The sequence below is a fragment of the Dreissena polymorpha genome, chromosome 12 (genome assembly GCF_020536995.1).
Source record: "Dreissena polymorpha isolate Duluth1 chromosome 12, UMN_Dpol_1.0, whole genome shotgun sequence".
Lineage (NCBI taxonomy): Eukaryota > Metazoa > Mollusca > Bivalvia > Myida > Dreissenidae > Dreissena > Dreissena polymorpha.
The window spans coordinates 67,145,096-67,162,700 of record NC_068366.1 but is presented as its reverse complement, the minus strand read 5'-3'; the positions used below and the strand labels follow the sequence as shown (position 1 = coordinate 67,162,700).

The 17,605-nt window shown below is 34.9% G+C and overlaps 1 protein-coding gene across 1 annotated transcript; it reads right to left on the bottom strand.

The window, feature by feature from the left end:
• Positions 1–14,438: 14,438 nt before the first annotated feature.
• LOC127852689 (uncharacterized) lies at positions 14,439–17,401 on the bottom strand. The gene is made up of 6 exons (XM_052386639.1): positions 17,241–17,401; positions 16,735–16,897; positions 16,551–16,626; positions 16,284–16,328; positions 15,983–16,018; positions 14,439–14,515 (listed from the first exon to the last, which is right to left on the bottom strand). The coding sequence occupies exons 1-6, from the start codon at positions 17,399–17,401 to the stop codon at positions 14,445–14,447; spliced, it is 552 nt and encodes a 183-aa protein (XP_052242599.1). The 3' UTR covers positions 14,439–14,444.
• Between the last annotated feature and the right edge of the window lie 204 nt (positions 17,402–17,605).

Sequence of the window (17,605 nt, the reverse complement as noted above, 5' to 3'; positions counted from 1 at the left end):
TCGAGAAAAACACCGATGTGACAGACTTTCTTGAAATGCGAATCTCCCGAGATTTCACGGTCATATGACGTTATTTCTATTTTTAGTAACAAACCATGTGCTCAAGTGTTTTCAAATTCAGAATGACCTTTCCCGGTATTTTATATTATTCTGGCTTGTTTTATAAACAAATTGTAGTGTAAATACAAACTCAAAGTAAATATTATTTAAAACAACCTGATTCACACTGAAATCAGTCTTATAATCCACCAGACGTAAGTTGTTTATCACAAATAATAGATTTCAGAAAACGAAAGTAATGTTTACAATTTCATCAAATAATGATCCGAAAGTATCCAAATGAAAACTCGTCACGTGACAAAGCGACAATGGCGTCAAAATTGTGAATTTCAGACTGATGAGAGTTATTTTCATATATTGTATGATGCATTTGAAACATTTGAACCTTAAAATAATCCCCGATGCAGTAATTTATATTCATTCACCAATATATGTAGAAATGTATCCAAGAAAATGAGCTTTCTTTGATTTATAGCGTGACATAAATATGTAATGACTCTGGTTGACTTCCGATACGGGGTTAGCTTCAGCGTACAGGTCTATTAATACTATATAAACTGAACGCTGAAGTTTCTTTAGCTAGCATGTGTCTCTTTTTCAGCTCCTAGTAACACTACGTTACCTGGCAAAAGGAGATTTTTTTAGCGAGGTTGGAGATCTCCATGGAGTCAGCAGGAGCTCTGTGTGCCGGTGTATTCAACAGGTATGTCTTAACCCTTTGCATGCTGGGAAATTTGTCGTCTGCTAAAATGTTGTCCGCTAAATTTCTAAAATAAGCATTTTCTTCGTGTTTTTTTTCCAAAGAATACTATCAGAATAGCAAACAGTTTGCAAAGGCCTTCAAAGTCCGGTTCCAGCGCTCAAAGGGTTAAGAAAACTTAATTGTGAAAACATTCTCCTAAATTAATTAAACAATTTTCAATAAAAAGCTGTTTAATTCTTCTGCGGTTGAAACGCATCATTGCTAAAACGAACTTAGCTTAAGTATGCCACTAACCAGGCTGACATATTCCAACCTACAGCGATATAATGGTTAATGAACGTTTTGCTGATAAAAAAAATGATTTTATGGGGTTTGTACTCTTAAGGCAAAAAATGGTTCATGTCTACTAATGCACCTCAATTTATGCACAAATTATGTCCATTTCCAGCATCTTATTTGCATAAACTCCAAAGCTTTATTAATAAATTAGATGCCCTAACATTCATGAAACGACTATTTATTACTGCTATTTACTATTGTGTAAACTGATATATGTTATAATGAATTCATTGAAAAAAAGGAATTATTTGCATATATGAATAACATAAGCACATTCTTTGTGGAGGCCATCTTCTTCATCAAAAAATAAAAACCAGTCGATTGTAATATTTAAGATTATAATATGAGACATTCTATAACTTTCAGGTTATAAGTGCCATTAACCGAAACCTGAACAACATCACCTTCCCAACATCTTTGCATGACCTTGCTGCAACAAAACAGAAGTTCCATCGTGTAGCAGGAATCCCGAATGTTATAGGCGCTGTGGATGGAACACTGGTCCCAATTCAAGCTCCATCTGAAAATCCTCAGACGTATGTGTGCCGAAAAGGATACCATGCTGTAAACATTCAAGCTGTTGTGGATAGCAGCTTAAGGTTTGTTTATTTTGTTGTACCCCATTGGTAGGGAGAGGGGGGGCTATATGTGTTGTTTTCTAAGCATAATGCTTGTGCGTAAATTGTCATCCCTATTCAGGGACGACAATTTACGCTTTAATTGAATTTATTGTTTAAATGATGTAAGAGACATATAATCTTATTGAAAATCTAGTTTAGGCGAAAAGTGTCGTCCCTGATTAGCCTGTGGCGACTGCACAGTCTTATCTGGGCTGACACTTCACGCACATGCATTATGCCCAGTTTTCCAAAATATTATGTTTCAATGTGTCATGTGGAGGTATTCATCACATCTGTGACAAAGCTCTAGTTTTGTTTTGTTCCCTTAGAACCAGTTTCAATTACGACATAGATGTTTGTATTTAAATAAAATTACATTACTAGTTGTATAAACCTTTTTCATATAGTTATAATAATTATGTCTTTCCTTTCTTTTTTTTTAATAATCAACAATAAAGTACATCATTAACTTAAGGGGCATATTGACAGTATTAACCTATATAAATGCAAACATTCAGTATAGCACAAAGTCCAATTTTTACTAATATAAGAAAATGTGGAACACTACTTTATTGATGAAATAATTATTACAATAACTTAAAACGCCTAAAAATATTATTCCCAACACGATTCGAACTCTAGCTCAACGTAACTTCAATGAATATTTTGTACACTGAAGTATTGTTAAAAGTCCATTTTAGTCTGTTAGCATGCGGATTGAAATGCACTTTTAAGCATTTGATACATTGTCATAAATATGCACAGGTTTACCAATGTCAATGCAAAGTGGCCTGGTTCAACACACGATGCCACAGTATTTGATAACTCTTCACTGAAGGACCACCTTGCTACCAACAAGCCAGGATGGCTATTGGGAGATTCTGGTTATCCATTGAAAGAATACCTGATAACACCCAAGGTATTTTCTTGGATTGTAGATTTTTGTTATGTTCTTGTTGTATTAAAGGGGCATACTGACGGCTTATGCTCTACAATATAATCAACAATAAAATTACCTTTTGATCAGTAATTGAAATTAATGGAATTTTGTCAGTACAGAGCTATTTTCTCAGCAATTATTGCATGGAATGTAATTAAACTAAAATAAATGTGAATCATCATAATGCGGTGGTTCATTACATAAATTTTGTAGGGCTCGACTTCGTATTTCAAGAGTACTGTCCTCTTAATTGATTGAAATTCAGTATTTTTTTCTGCCATGAGCTATTTGTAAATAACTATTGTACGAAAGGTCACGAAATTTAAAATAAATCTTCAGTTTAGTGGCATATTATGGTGCTAAATATAGATTTTTGGTGTTCATTTCTAGAGTTATGGACCTTTAAATGACTGAAATTGAGCATTTTGTCTGTCTCGGCTGTAGTACGGAATTTAATGAAATTCAATCTAAATGTGTATTATCATCCTTAGTGTATTCAGGATGATTGTGTCTTTTCGGAGTTGTACCTTTTATTGATAAATCTAAAGAACTTTTCATTCGGCGGCGGATACCAAGTTCATGAATTTGCTTGTTTATATGGAAATAAACATTTCCATTATTATTTTTTTAATTTCAGAATAACATTCTCCAAACATTTATTGATAATTTTTATTTTGAAAAATATTTACAATAGATTATTCAGATTGTTTATGAACTACTTTGCAATTTTCAATGGTTGAAATGCATTTTCCATTTGTTTTAGAACAACCCACAAACAGCACAAGAATTGCGATTCAACGAGGCTCACAGCCGAACTCGAATTTGTGTTGAAAGAGCATTTGAACTTTTGAAGGCTAGATTTAGGTAAATTTGAGTCTTTGTTCAAATTGCATACTTAATATATTATAAATAAGTATTCTATTTTTCTTAAAATTGTGTAGCTTGGCAGAATTAATGTCAGTTTTTTTCATGTTGATTTATGTTCATGTATCACTACTTTTTAACTCTTTTTTGTTCAAGCAATTTATAATAAAACGGGTACGTGTTATGCATGCCAATAACTATTGTTATCAAATAAGAAATATTGTAAGGACTGTATTTAAATCTTTAGCTTGAGTAGCCGGTCAAAATTGCAGGATTGTATTGCTTTATTTGATTACCATAGAACTATATATTTATATATTTCAATGAAAAAGTCTTCCAAATGTCTTTGAAGCATTGAATATTTCTGTGTATTTCCAAATTAGCACAATTCTAATTATGAGAAAACGGTCAAGTTTAAAAAAACATGTTGAAAAACCAGTAAATTCTTTCATTCTAATCTCTACTTGGAAGAGTAAAAAAACGGTTGGGTCAGTTAGAAAAAATTAGGGTCTGCCATGTTAGTGGTTATATGAAAAATAATTTCAGGTGTCTGCATAGAAGTGGTGGTGTCCTTCCATTCCGTCCTGGCAAGTGTATGGAGTTGGTTGTGGTGTGTGCCAAACTCCACAATTTGTGCCTTGACCTCAAGATACCTTTTGACAATGAAGAAGAAGAAGTGGACATTGATGAAGATCCACAGAATCTGTATCCTGAGGGCAACAATAAGCAATGCAGGCAGATAATAATTGCAATGTTTTAAAGGATATGTTCTTATTACCTGCTTCATTGAAAATTCAAAGTCAGTCGAATGATACGCCTGCATTGTGTTCTGATTGACTAGGGCGTATCATTCGACTGGCTTTTAATTCCCACAGGGAATTGTAATTATTTGGTTGATGTTGGTGATTATGTTCAGCAAGTGAAAATTTACCTGTTTCACTATTGATTAAGGAAAATTAAGTATGTACTTGTAATTATAATTGTATGCCCCCTTTTTAAAAAAGGGGGTATAATGTCTTTGGCTTGTCTGTCTGTCTGTCATTGTGTGTAACTGTCCCAAACTTTAACCTTAGTTAAAGTTTTGTCATAACTTTTGCAGTATTGATCATAGCAACTTGATATTTGGCATGCATGTGTAACTCATGGAACTGCACATTTTGAGTGGTGCAAGGTTGAAATGGTTTCAAGCCATTAACTACTAGTACTGGAGTCCTGACAATTTATACTCTACTTAACTCTGATTTAGCATAACAAATGACAAAAGGGCATCCACAGAAGTATGGATCTTCTTCAATTCCTCCAACTTCTGCTCGTCAACCTTTCGCATCTTCTGCATTTCCTCTATCTTCATTCGCTTTAGTTCGAGCTGCTGCTCTTGTAAGTCCATCAGCCTTTCCTGGTAAGCTGTAACCTCACCTGAATAACCGATTCAAACAATAACAGCGATATAAATTTACAAGAGTCCAGTAGCCAAGTGTATAACCCTGCATTATAGTACATGTAAGAAATATTTAGGGACTTTATAGTTATACCCTGTTATATTGAAATTTAGTAATCAGACTATTCATGCATCTGTCTACCTTTTCTCATTCCCACTTTCTTGAATAGTACACCCATATGGCTTTTTTCGAAACTTTCCCTCAATAATTATAATAAAGTACTGTATTGTATAGTACGGTAGTGAGGAGGGAATAATCTCATGCTTTCTGTAATTGATTGAAAGAGGTAGACGCATGTGCCATTGTTACAAATATTGTTAAATAACAATTTTTCAAATTACCTAATTTCCTTTTCTGTGGCGTCTTCTCTTTTTTGCCTGTAAAGTGATGTGAAACTTTTTTTTAAATTTTCACTGGAAGGCATATAAGCATATTGGATATTATTTATTATGCCCCCCTTCGAAGAAGAGGGGGTATATTGCTTTGCTCATGTCGGTCTGTCGGTCGGTCTGTCGGTCGGTCTGTCGGTCGGTCGGTCTGTCGGTCCGTCCACCAGGTGGTTGTCAGACGATAACTCAAGAACGCTTGGGCCTAGGATCATGAAACTTCATAGGTACATTGATCATGACTTGCAGATGAATCCTATTGATTTTGAGGTCACTAGGTCAAAGGTCAAGGTCACGGTGACCCGAAATAGTAAAATGGTTTTTGAATGATAACTCAAGAACGCATACGCCTAGGATCATGAAACTTCATGGGTGGATTGATCATGACTCGCAGAAGACCCCTATTGATTTTGAAGTCACTAGGTCAAAGGTCAAGGTCACGGTGACCCGAAATAGTAAAATGGTTTCCGGATGATAACTCAAGAATGCATACGCTTAGGATAATGAAACTTCATGGGTTGATTGATCATGACTTGCAGATGACCCCTATTGATTTTGAGGTCACTAGGTCAAAGGTCAAGGTCACGGTGACCCGAAATAGTAAAATGGTTTTCGGATGATACCTCAAGAACGCATATGCCTAGGATCACGAAACTTCACAGGTAGATTGATCATGACTCGCAGATGACCCCTATTGATTTTGAGGTCACAAGGTCAAAGGTCAAGGTCACGGTGACCCGAAATAGTAAAATGATTTTCGGATGATAACTCAAGAACGCTTTTGCCTAGGATCATGACACTTCATAGGTACATTGATCGTGACTCGCAGATGACCCCTATTGATTTTCAGGTCACTAGGTCAAAGGTCAAGGTCACAGTGACAAAAAACGTATTCACACAATGTTTGCCACTACAACGGACAGCCCATGTGGGTGGCATGCATGTTTTATTTCAATTTTGTAAACTTATGTTGTATTACACTTACTTGGTGTGGAACTCACACTGACAGCTTTCTGACTTTGCTGACACTGAATATCTGCAAGTGTTTACAGCTTTCATGTTGTATCAAAATGAAATACTGTGAAAGGATATAATGCTATTATGTAAACTAATGTTCTAGATGGGAGATGAGTACACACCTTTCAAGTTGACTCAGTCACTCTTAAATTCAAATTTTTAAGTGTATCCACCAATTTCCTGTTTAAATGTTTGTTCCAATATCCCACCAGCCCATGCGAAAGAAGTCGGACTCTATGCAGCTCTATGGCTTGAACCTAAGTTAATATAATATTGACAACTTTACAATATTTAGTTTTCAAGTTTAAAGTACATGAATTCGGGAGCAAAATTTCCCAATATTATGACTTCACATGACGAATTTTCCCCATTTAATTTATTTTTTGTGCACACAATTTTTCCAATTGGGCTGGTACCGGTACGTATCCCAATTGGGCGAAAAAATCGCTGTGGTCATGATTGATATAAATAAGGTCAGTCTGTCAATGTGAAATACATTTATAACACTTTGGAAGTTAGATTTTGCCCAATCATAAAACTTGCAATTATGTTCTAGTGACTGTGATTTTCATGTAAAGTTTCGAGAATGGTTCTAGTCTGTTTCTCGCTTTACTGCTGGAGGTTGGGGCAGCACTTTGGTTTTATATTGTCATACATTTCTGTGGAGACTTTATTAAACATTTTCCTGTAAAATGCCTTGCTGCCATGAGGGGATGCAGGTTTCATGTAATGACATTATATTAGGTGTAACAGGCTTTTATTTCATTTTAAAACTGAAGCCAGAAGCCTTATTTTTGCCTTATTTTAAAACTTTTGCAGACAATTTGTTTACAAAGCAGGCCAGATCAATACATTTTCTTTTGAGTCTTAGGTGAGCGCACCAGGAGTGCGTTTCACTAAGATGCGTACGCAAATAGTTTCCGTAAATATTTGCATACGCAAATGTTGTTCTCAAAAACGCGTTTCACTAAACATCGTAAATTAACGCTGTGCGTAAATTCTGGCGTACATTTACGTCACATATATACTTCGCGTAAATCAGAAAAATTGGCGTAAATCCGGAAGTGTCATGGCTGCCGTTGCTGAAACGTTCGCAATACGCGAGATTCGTCCGAGCACGAATCGACACCTTAAGCTATCTGAGCGAAAAGCAAATCGTTGAGAGGTATCGTTTGTCGACGGAGGGTATTATTTACCTCGAGGAGTTAATTCGTGCTGATTGCGAGCCTTTGAGTGACAGGAGTCACTCACTGAACGTCAGAACAAAGGTCGGTGTACGTTATTTGTTTGTCTTTTCGAACATGAATACCATATTATATATTATAATCCTTTTTTGTGCAATTTAGTACCACATAACCGACACCTGTTTTCGTTGTAATTTCCCTTGAATACACGGACGCCATATTGTTGTGAACGAAAAGCTGATGTGGTATCTCCACAATTTAGTTTGGAATTTTATTCTTGTTTGTTTCTCTATCTAAAAAATATATGTCTTAACATTATATACCGTAGAACATGCACGAAATGCATTGATTCATCCGCTTCCTTTATAGTTTATAGAACTTCAGTTGAATTTTTTTGAAGAGTAACTGATTTTGACAGTGACATTTTGTGTGTGTGTTATTTATTAATATTATTTACAAACAAACTTGTGTTTGTGTAGTCCCATTTTATAGTTATTTCTGAACAAACGTGGATAAACTATTGTTCAGGAAATTGAATAAAAATTATTTATCACTTAAGTAATTTTGAGAGACAAATTTTATTAATATTTTTTATTGGATTGCATGGGTTTGGCTACCATAACTTTAAATGTCGCTTTTTATGATTTTTGACTGGCGCGACTTTATAGTTATGGACCAACCCCATTAGGAAAGTTAACCAGAAATTCCCGAAACGTTGACAGTTAACAAAGACCGGTCCAAAACAGCTTTAAAATGCAATTATTGGCCCAAATCAACCACTTGATCGGAAAGATTGACATTTTTCACATTGAACTGATACAATATTTCACAAAATACTATCTTAAACATTTAAAATTTATCTATTCTGCTTTAACATATCGAGAAAAACACCGATGTGACAGACTTACTTGAAATGAGAATCTCCCGAGATTTCACGGTCATATGACGTTATTTCTATTTTTAGTAACAAACCATGTGCTCAAGTGTTTTCAAATTCAGAATGACATTTCCCGGTATTTTAGATTATTCTGGCTTGTTTTACAAACAAATTGTAGTGTAAATACAAACTCAAAGTAAATATTATTTAAAACAACCTGATTCACACTGAAATCAGTCTTATAATACACCAGACGTAAGTTGTTTATCACAAATAATAGATTTCAGAAAACGAAAGTAATGTTTACAATTTCATCAAATAATGATCCGAAAGTATCCAAATGAAAACTCGTCACGTGACAAAGCGACAATGGCGTCAAAATTGTGAATTTCAGACTGATGAGAGTTATTTTCATATATTGTATGATGCATTTGAAACATTTGAACCTTAAAATAATCCCCGATGCAGTAATTTATATTCATTCACCAATATATGTAGAAATGTATCCAAGAAAATGAGCTTTCTTTGATTTATAGCGTGACATAAATATGTTATGACTCTGGTTGACTTCCGATACGGGTTAGCTTCAGCGTACTGGTCTTTCAATACTATATAAACTGAACGCTGAAGTTTCTTTAGCTAGCATGGGTCTCTTTTTCAGCTCCTAGTAACACTACGTTACCTGGCAAAAGGAGATTTTTTTAGCGAGGTTGGAGATCTCCATGGAGTCAGCAGGAGCTCTGTGTGCCGGTGTATTCAACAGGTATGTCTTAACCCTTTGCATGCTGGGAAATTTGTCGTCTGCTAAAATGTTGTCTGCTAAATTTCTAAAATAAGCATTTTCTTCGTTTTTTTTTCAAAGAATACTATCAGAATAGCAAACAGTTTGGATCCTGATGAGACGCCACGTTTTGTGGCGTCTCATCTGGATCCAAACTGTTTGCAAAGGCCTTCAAAATCCGGTTCCAGCGCTCAAAGGGTTAAGAAAACTTTATTGTGAAAACATTCTCCTAAATTAATTAAACAATTTTCAATTATAAGCTGTTTAATTCTTCTGCGGTTGAAACGCATCATTGCTAAAACGAACTTAGCTTAAGTATGCCACTAACCAGGCTGACATATTCCAACCTACAGCGATATAATGGTTAATGAACGTTTTGCTGATAAAAAATGATTTTATGGGGTTTGTACCCTTAAGGCAAAAAATGGTTCATGTATACTAATGCACCTCAATTTATGCACAAATTATGTCCATTTCCAGCATCTTATTTGCATAAACTCCAAAGCTTTATTAATAAATTAGATGCCCTAACATTCATGAACGACTATTTATTAGCTTTTTACTATTGTGTAAACTGATATATGTTATAATGAATTCATTGAAAAAAAGGAATTATTTGCATATATGAATAACATAAGCACATTCTTTGTTCAGGGACGACAATTTACGCTTTAATTGAATTTATTGTTTAAATGATGTAAGAGACATATAATCTTATTGAAAATCTAGTTTAAGCGAAAAGTGTCGTCCCTGATTAGCCTGTGGCGACTGCACAGGCTTATCTGGGCTGACACTTCACGCACATGCATTATGCCCAGTTTTCCAAAATATTCTGTTTCAATGTGTCATGTGGAGGTATTCATCACATCTGTGACAAAGCTCTAGTTTTGTTTTGTTCCCTTAGAACCAGTTTCAATTACGACATAGATGTTTGTATTTAAATACAATTACATTACTAGTTGTATAAACCTTTTTCATATAGTTATAATAATTATGTCTTTCCTTTCTTTTTTTTAATAATAAGCAATAAAGTACATCATTAACTTAAGGGGCATATTGACAGTATTAACCTATATAAATGCAAACATTAAGTATAGCACAAAGTCCAATTTTTACTAATATAAGAAAATGAGGAACACTACTTTATTGATGAAATAATTATTACAATAACTTAAAACGCCTAAAAATATTATTCCCAACACGATTCGAACTCTAGCTCAACGTAACTTCTAATTTTCAATGAATATTTTGTACACTGAAGTATTGTTAAAAGTCCATTTTAGTCTGTTAGCATGCGGATTGAAATGCACTTTTAAGCATTTGATACATTGTCATAAATATGCACAGGTTTACCAATGTCAATGCAAAGTGGCCTGGTTCAACACACGATGCCACAGTATTTGATAACTCTTCACTGAAGGACCACCTTGCTACCAACAAGCCAGGATGGCTATTGGGAGATTCTGGTTATCCATTGAGAGAATACCTGATAACACCCAAGGTATTTTCTTGGATTGTAGATTTTTTGTTATCTTCTTGTTGTATTAAAGGGGCATACTGACGGCTTATGCTCTACAATATAATCAACAATAAAATTACCTTTTGATCAGTAATTGAAATTAATGGAATTTTGTCAGTACAGAGCTATTTTCTCAGCAATTTTTGCATGGAATGTAATTAAACTAAAATAAATGTGAATCATCATAATGCGGTGGTTCATTACATAATTTTTGTAGGGCTCGACTTCGTATTTCAAGAGTACTGTCCTCTTAATTGATTGAAATTCAGTATTTTTTTCTGCCATGAGCTATTTGTAAATAACTATTGTACGAAAGGTCACGAAAATTAAAATAAATCTTCAGTTTAGTTGCATATTATGGTGCTAAATATAGATTTTTGGTGTTCATTTCTAGAGTTATGGACCTTTAAATGACTGAAATTGAGCATTTTGTCTGTCTCGGCTGTAGTATGGAATTTAATGAAATTCAAACTAAATGTGTATTATCATCCTTAGTGTATTCAGGATGATTGTGTCTTTTCGGAGTTGTACCTTTTATTGATTAAATCTAAAGAACTTTTCATTCGGCGGCGGATACCAAGTTCATGAATTTGCTTGTTTATATGGAAATAAACATTACCATTATTATTTTTTTAATTTCAGAATAACATTCTCCAAACATTTATTTATAATTTTTATTTTGAAAAATATTTACAATAGATTATTCAGATTGTTTATGAACTACTTTGCAATTTTCAATGGTTGAAATGAATTTTCCATTTGTTTTAGAACAACCCACAAACAGCACAAGAATTGCGGTTCAACGAGGCTAACAGCCGAACTCGAATTTGTGTTGAAAGAGCATTTGAACTTTTAAAGGCTAGATTTAGGTAAATTTGAGTCTTTGTTCAAATTGCATACTTAATATATTATAAATAAGTATTCTGTTTTCTTAAAATTGTGTAGCTTGGCAGAATTAATGTCAGTTTTTTTCATGTTGATTTATGTACATGTATCACTATTTTTTAACTCTTTTTTTTTAAAGCAATTTATAATAAAACGGGTACGTGTTATGCATGCCAATAACTATTGTTATCAAATAAGAAATATTGTAAGGACTGTATTTAAATCTTTAGCTTGAGTAGCCGGTCAAAATTGCAGGATTGTATTGCTTTATTTGATAACCATAGAACTATATATTTATATATTTCAATGACAAAGTCTTCCAAATGTCTTTGAAGCATTGAATATTTCTGTGTATTTCCAAATTAGCACAATTCTAATTATGAGAAAACGGTCAAGTTTAAAAAAACATGTTGAAAAACCAGTAAATTCTTTCATTCTAATCTCTACTTGAAAGAGTAAAAAAACGGTTGGGTCAGTTAGAAAAAATTAGGGTCTGCCATGTTAGTGGTAATATGAAAAACAATTTCAGGTGTCTGCATAGAAGTGGTGGTGTCCTTCCATTCCGTCCTGGCAAGTGTATGGAGTTGGTTGTGGTGTGTGCCAAACTCCACAATTTGTGCCTTGACCTCAAGATACCTTTTGACAATGAAGAAGAAGAAGTGGACATTGATGAAGATCCACTGAATCTGTATCCGATCCACAGAATCTGTATCCTGAGGGCAACAATCAGCAATGCAGGCAGATAATAATTGCAATGTTTTAAAGGATATGTTCTTATTACCTGCTTCATTGAAAATTCAAAGTCAGTCGAAAGTACGCCTGCATTGTGTTCTGATTTACTAGGGCGTATCATTCGACTGGCTTTTAATTCCCACAGGGAATTGTAATTATTTGGTTGATGTTGGTGATTATGTTCAGCAAGTGAAAATTTACCTGTTTCACTATTGATTAAGGAAAATTAAGTATGTACTTGTAATTATAATTGTATGCCCCCTTTTTAAAAAAGGGGGTATAATGTTTTTGGCCTGTCTGTCTGTCTGTCATTGTGTGTAACTGTCCCAAACTTTAACCTTAGTTAAAGTTTTGTCATAACTTTTGCAGTATTGATCATAGCAACTTGATATTTGGCATGCATGTGTTACTCATGGAACTGCACATTTTGAGTGGTGCAAGGATGAAATGGTTTCAAGCCATTAACTACTAGTACTGCAGTCCTGACAATTTATACTCTACTTAACTCTGATTTAGCATAACAAAAGACAAAAGGGCATCCACAGAAGTATGGATCTTCTTCAATTCCTCCAACTTCTGCTTTTCAACCTTTCGCATATTCTGCATTTCCTCTATTTTCATTCGCTTTAGTTCGAGCTGCTGCTCTTGTAAGTCCATCAGCCTTTCCTGGTAAGCTGTAACCTCACCTGAATAACCGATTCAAACAATAACAGCGATATAAATTTACAAGAGTCCAGTAGCCAAGGCTCCTAAAATTTGTTGGGCTAATGGGTAAAAAGGTTAAGTGAATAACCCTGCATTATAGTACATGTAAGAAATATTTAGGGACTTTATAGTTATACCCTGTTATATTGAAATTTAGTAATCAGACTATTCATGCATCTGTCTACCTTTTCTCATTCCCACTTTCTTGAATAGTACACCCATATTGCATTTTTTCGAAACTTTCCCTCAATAATTATTATAAAGTACTGTATTGTATAGTACGGTAGTGAGGAGGGAATAATCTCAGGCTTTCTGTAATTGATTGAAAGAGGTAGACGCATGTGCCTTTGTTACAAATATTGTTAAATAACAATTTTTCAAATTACCTATTTTCCTTTTCTGTGGTGTCTTCTCTTTTTTGCCTTTAAAGTGATGTGAAACTTTTTTTTTAAATTTTCACTGGAAGGCATATAAGCATATTGGATATTATTTATTATGCCCCCCTTCGAAGAAGAGGGGGTATATTGCTTTGCTCATGTCGGTCTGTCGGTCGGTCTGGCGGTCTGTCGGTCGGTCGGTCTGTCGGTCCGTCCACCAGGTGGTTGTCAGACGATAACTCAAGAACGCTTGGGCCTAGGATCATGAAACTTCATAGGTACATTGATCATTACTCGCAGATGAATCCTATTGATTTTGAGGTCACTAGGTCAAAGGTCAAGGTCACGGTGACCCGAAATAGTAAAATGGTTTTTGAATGATAACTCAAGAACGCATACGCCTAGGATCATGAAACTTCATGGGTAGATTGATCATGACTCGCAGATGACCCCTATTGATTTTGAGGTCACTAGGTCAAAGGTCAAGGTCACGGTGACCCGAAATAGTAAAATGGTTTCCGGATGATAACTCAAGAAGGCATACGCCTAGGATCATGAAACTTCATGGGTAGATTGATCATGACTTGCAGATGACCCCTATTGATTTTGAGGTCACTAGGTCAAAGGTCAAGGTCACGGTGACCCGAAATAGTAAAATGGTTTTCGGATGATACCTCAAGAACGCATATGCCTAGGATCATGAAACTTCACAGGTAGATTGATCATGACTCGCAGATGACCCCTATTGATTTTGAGGTCACAAGGTCAAAGGTCAAGGTCACGGTGACCCGAAATAGTAAAATGATTTTCGGATGATAATTCAAGAACGCTTTTGCCTAGGATCATGACACTTCATAGGTACATTGATCGTGACTCGCAGATGACCCATATTGATTTTCAGGTCACTAGGTCAAAGGTCAAGGTCACAGTGTCAAAAAACGTATTTACACAATGGCTGCCACTACAACGGACAGCCCATGTGGGTGGCATGCATGTTTTATTTCAATTTTGTAAACTTATGTTGTATTACACTTACTTGGTGTGGAACTCACACTGGCAGCTTTCTGACTTTGCTGACACTGAATATCTGCAAGTGTTTACAGCTTTCATGTTGTATCAAAATGAAATACTGTGAAAGGATATAATGCTATTATGTAAACTTATGTTATAGGTGGGAGATGAGTACACACCTTTCAAGTTGACTCAGTCACTCTTAAATTCAAATTTTTAAGTGTATCCACCAATTTCCTGTTTAAATGTTTGTTATACTATCTATTATACTTATGTACTAAACCATCATTCATGATGTATTAATAAATTGGTGTGTTTGTCATTTCCGACCAAAAATGAAAACTGTTTTAATACTTAAGAATTTTATTTTTTAAATGACTTAACATTACCTTTAAAAGTTGATAAATCATGTTATATCCCTGTGTTTGAGTGTCACCACTGACCAGTTCGTAGATGGTCTGACCAAAGGCAATATATGATTTTGTATGTCATTCTTTTTAAAAAATTGCGCAATAGTGCTTTATGTTCGCTTTCAGTATTTTAAGGTTAATTTCTTATGGCAACTTATATAGTGAGGTCAGTGGTGGCAATCAAACTTGTAATATGTAATATAGTCTTTCACTGTACTGTGATATATGCGAATAAGTCTCATAACTCTAAGATTGTGCAAAGCTGTGTTAACTGATTTCCAGACTTTAGTGGAGACTATATAACTTTATGGTATTTGGAAGAGAGGTATTATGATTACTTATATGTTGATTTAATTTTCTAGTCTCTTATAAGTTATAACTCGATACTTCCGAGTGGCAGCATTTTATTATTGTGCTTATGTTTGATTGTATATTTGATGATGAGACTGTACTAAACTGATAAACCCTTTTTATCCCCCGCCAGAGGTGGAGAGATATTGTTTTGGCGTTGTCCGGCTGTCCGTCCGTCCGGCACTTTTGTGTCCGGAGCCATATCTTGGAAGTGCTTTGGCGGATTTCATTGAAACTTCGTATGAGTATATATATGCATAAGAGGATGATGCACGCCAAACGGCATTGTACACCATCTGTTAAAAACAGGGTTATGGCCCTTTGTATCTTGAAAAAATGCTTTTTACTATAGGCACTTTTGTGTCCGGAGCCATATCTTGGAAGTGCTTTGGCAGATTTCATTGAAACTTGGTACGAGTATATATCCCCCGCCAGAGGCGGAGGGATATTGTTTTTGCCTTGTCCGGCTGTCCGTCCGGCTGTCCGTCACTTTTGTGTCCGGAGCCATATCTTGGAAGTGCTTTTGCGGATTTCATTGAAACTTGGTATGCGTATATATATTGATAATAGGATGATGCACGCCAAATGGCATTGTACACCATCTGATAATAACAGAGTAATGGCCCTTTGTATCTTCAAAAAAATGCTTTTTTAGTGTCAAATATAACACTTTTGTGTCCAGAAGTATATAGGCGGGGGATATCAATTCAACGAATTGCTTGTTAATATTTTAATATTGTCAAGTTTGATTTTTCTTATTTATATACAGCTACAATAATTACCACTGGGCTCAGGCGTGCTGTCATCAACCTTGTATTCTGGAAAAACAGATAGACATGCTTTACAGTGTTCATGTCTTTTTCTATTTTTTGTATGCATTAAATGATAATAATGCATTACTTTTTATTATTAGAGTTTGTATTGGACAGCAAATTCAATATACCTTAATAAATTATTGAAATTTATTCGTAAGCTGTTGTATATGCAAAACCAGACAAGATATGAAGTAACCGAATAGTGTCATACAACATATTGGTTAATTAGTTAATACAAATTAATATTCATATATATCATATGACTTACCAATTACAGCAGACTTGGATGAGTTACCCAGACCATGCATTGATGCTATAATATAAATTTCATAAATGCAGTGCCCATGCAAATAAATCAATATATTGATCATAAACCGAACACAATTATAAATTACAACTTCCATGTATTTGTATTGCATAACATATAAATGTCACTTTTAAACAATTAACATTAATCTTTATATATATACAATTGCATACAAAACAACTTTAATCTCAGCCAGTGCTTGTGGTATTTCATGGATTTATGGAATACCTGAAGAACTGGGCTTAAAGGTATCAAAACCATCTTCATGGCCATGTACCGATTCCAAAGGAAGGAGTTCCAGCATCTACAATTTAAAGGTAATTTTCTGGTTATCATACAAAGAATAATTATATTTAACACTCAGTAAAAAGAACAAAAATAAATCTGAATATATAAGCGCTTTTGAAATTACCTTTTTTTCTAGAGGACTCAATTCCTCTGAAGGGGGTCCTTCACCCGTGCCCCGCTCATACTGCACCCTGGCTCTTTCTTTTTTACGGGCCTTCACCTTTAGGTCACTAACCTTCTTCTTGCATTCATCAACAGTTCGGCTTATTAAGCTGGTGCTGTTGACACTAAAAATGCAATTTCAGTCTAGCAAAATTTCATAACATGTTATACTTTTACCACCAGCACCAGTTATAAGCTCTAAAAATGAAAAAAAATGAAGAATACATACATCTATTCAAATTCAGATTTGATACTGTACAGTAACTTTAATTTAGCAATGACACTACATGCTTACATTGTACCTTGTATCAGTTTAATGTCAAAACAGGGGCTTCAAATAAATTGATCAATCACCAGTTACTAAATTGTTTATATCTAAATTATTTTCTAAATTTTGTTTTGTTTCTTGAATGTTTGTGACGATATGATTAATCTGGGGCTTTGCATGTTAAAGTTTTAACCACTAACGCGTCCATAACGCTTTCCCATGCTTTCCGTTTGTCCACTCCAGTGAGGGAAATAGACAGACCACCCTCGAGCACGTCATATTTATTCTCGTACTCGGAAACGAGCGTCTCAAACTCGCTTTTGGACAAATTCGCTTTCTTTACCTTCGTTTTCGCGTCCATTGTTTACAGTAGATACTGTTGCAGACGATGAATTTCTTAAGTGTCCGCGCGCACCTGACAGGCTAAACAACACTTACGCGCAGCGTATATTTTGCGCACATTTTAGTGAAACGGCGTACGCAATAATTTACGTTCGGCGTAAATTATGTGCGTAAACCTAAAGTTGCGTAAATATACGCTATGTTAGTGAAACGCACTCCAGGT

Bases quoted from the DNA above. Each gene is read 5' to 3' on its own strand.
- LOC127852689 (XM_052386639.1), bottom strand. From the start codon at position 17,401: ATGGACGCGAAAACGAAGGTAAAGAAAGCGAATTTGTCCAAAAGCGAG. The intron at 16,627-16,734 runs GTAATTTCAAAA...TTTAAATTGTAG, and splicing joins TGAGTCCTCTAGAAAAAAAG to ATGCTGGAACTCCTTCCTTT. The intron at 16,019-16,283 runs GTAAGTCATATG...CTGTTTTTCCAG, and splicing joins ATCCAAGTCTGCTGTAATTG to AATACAAGGTTGATGACAGC.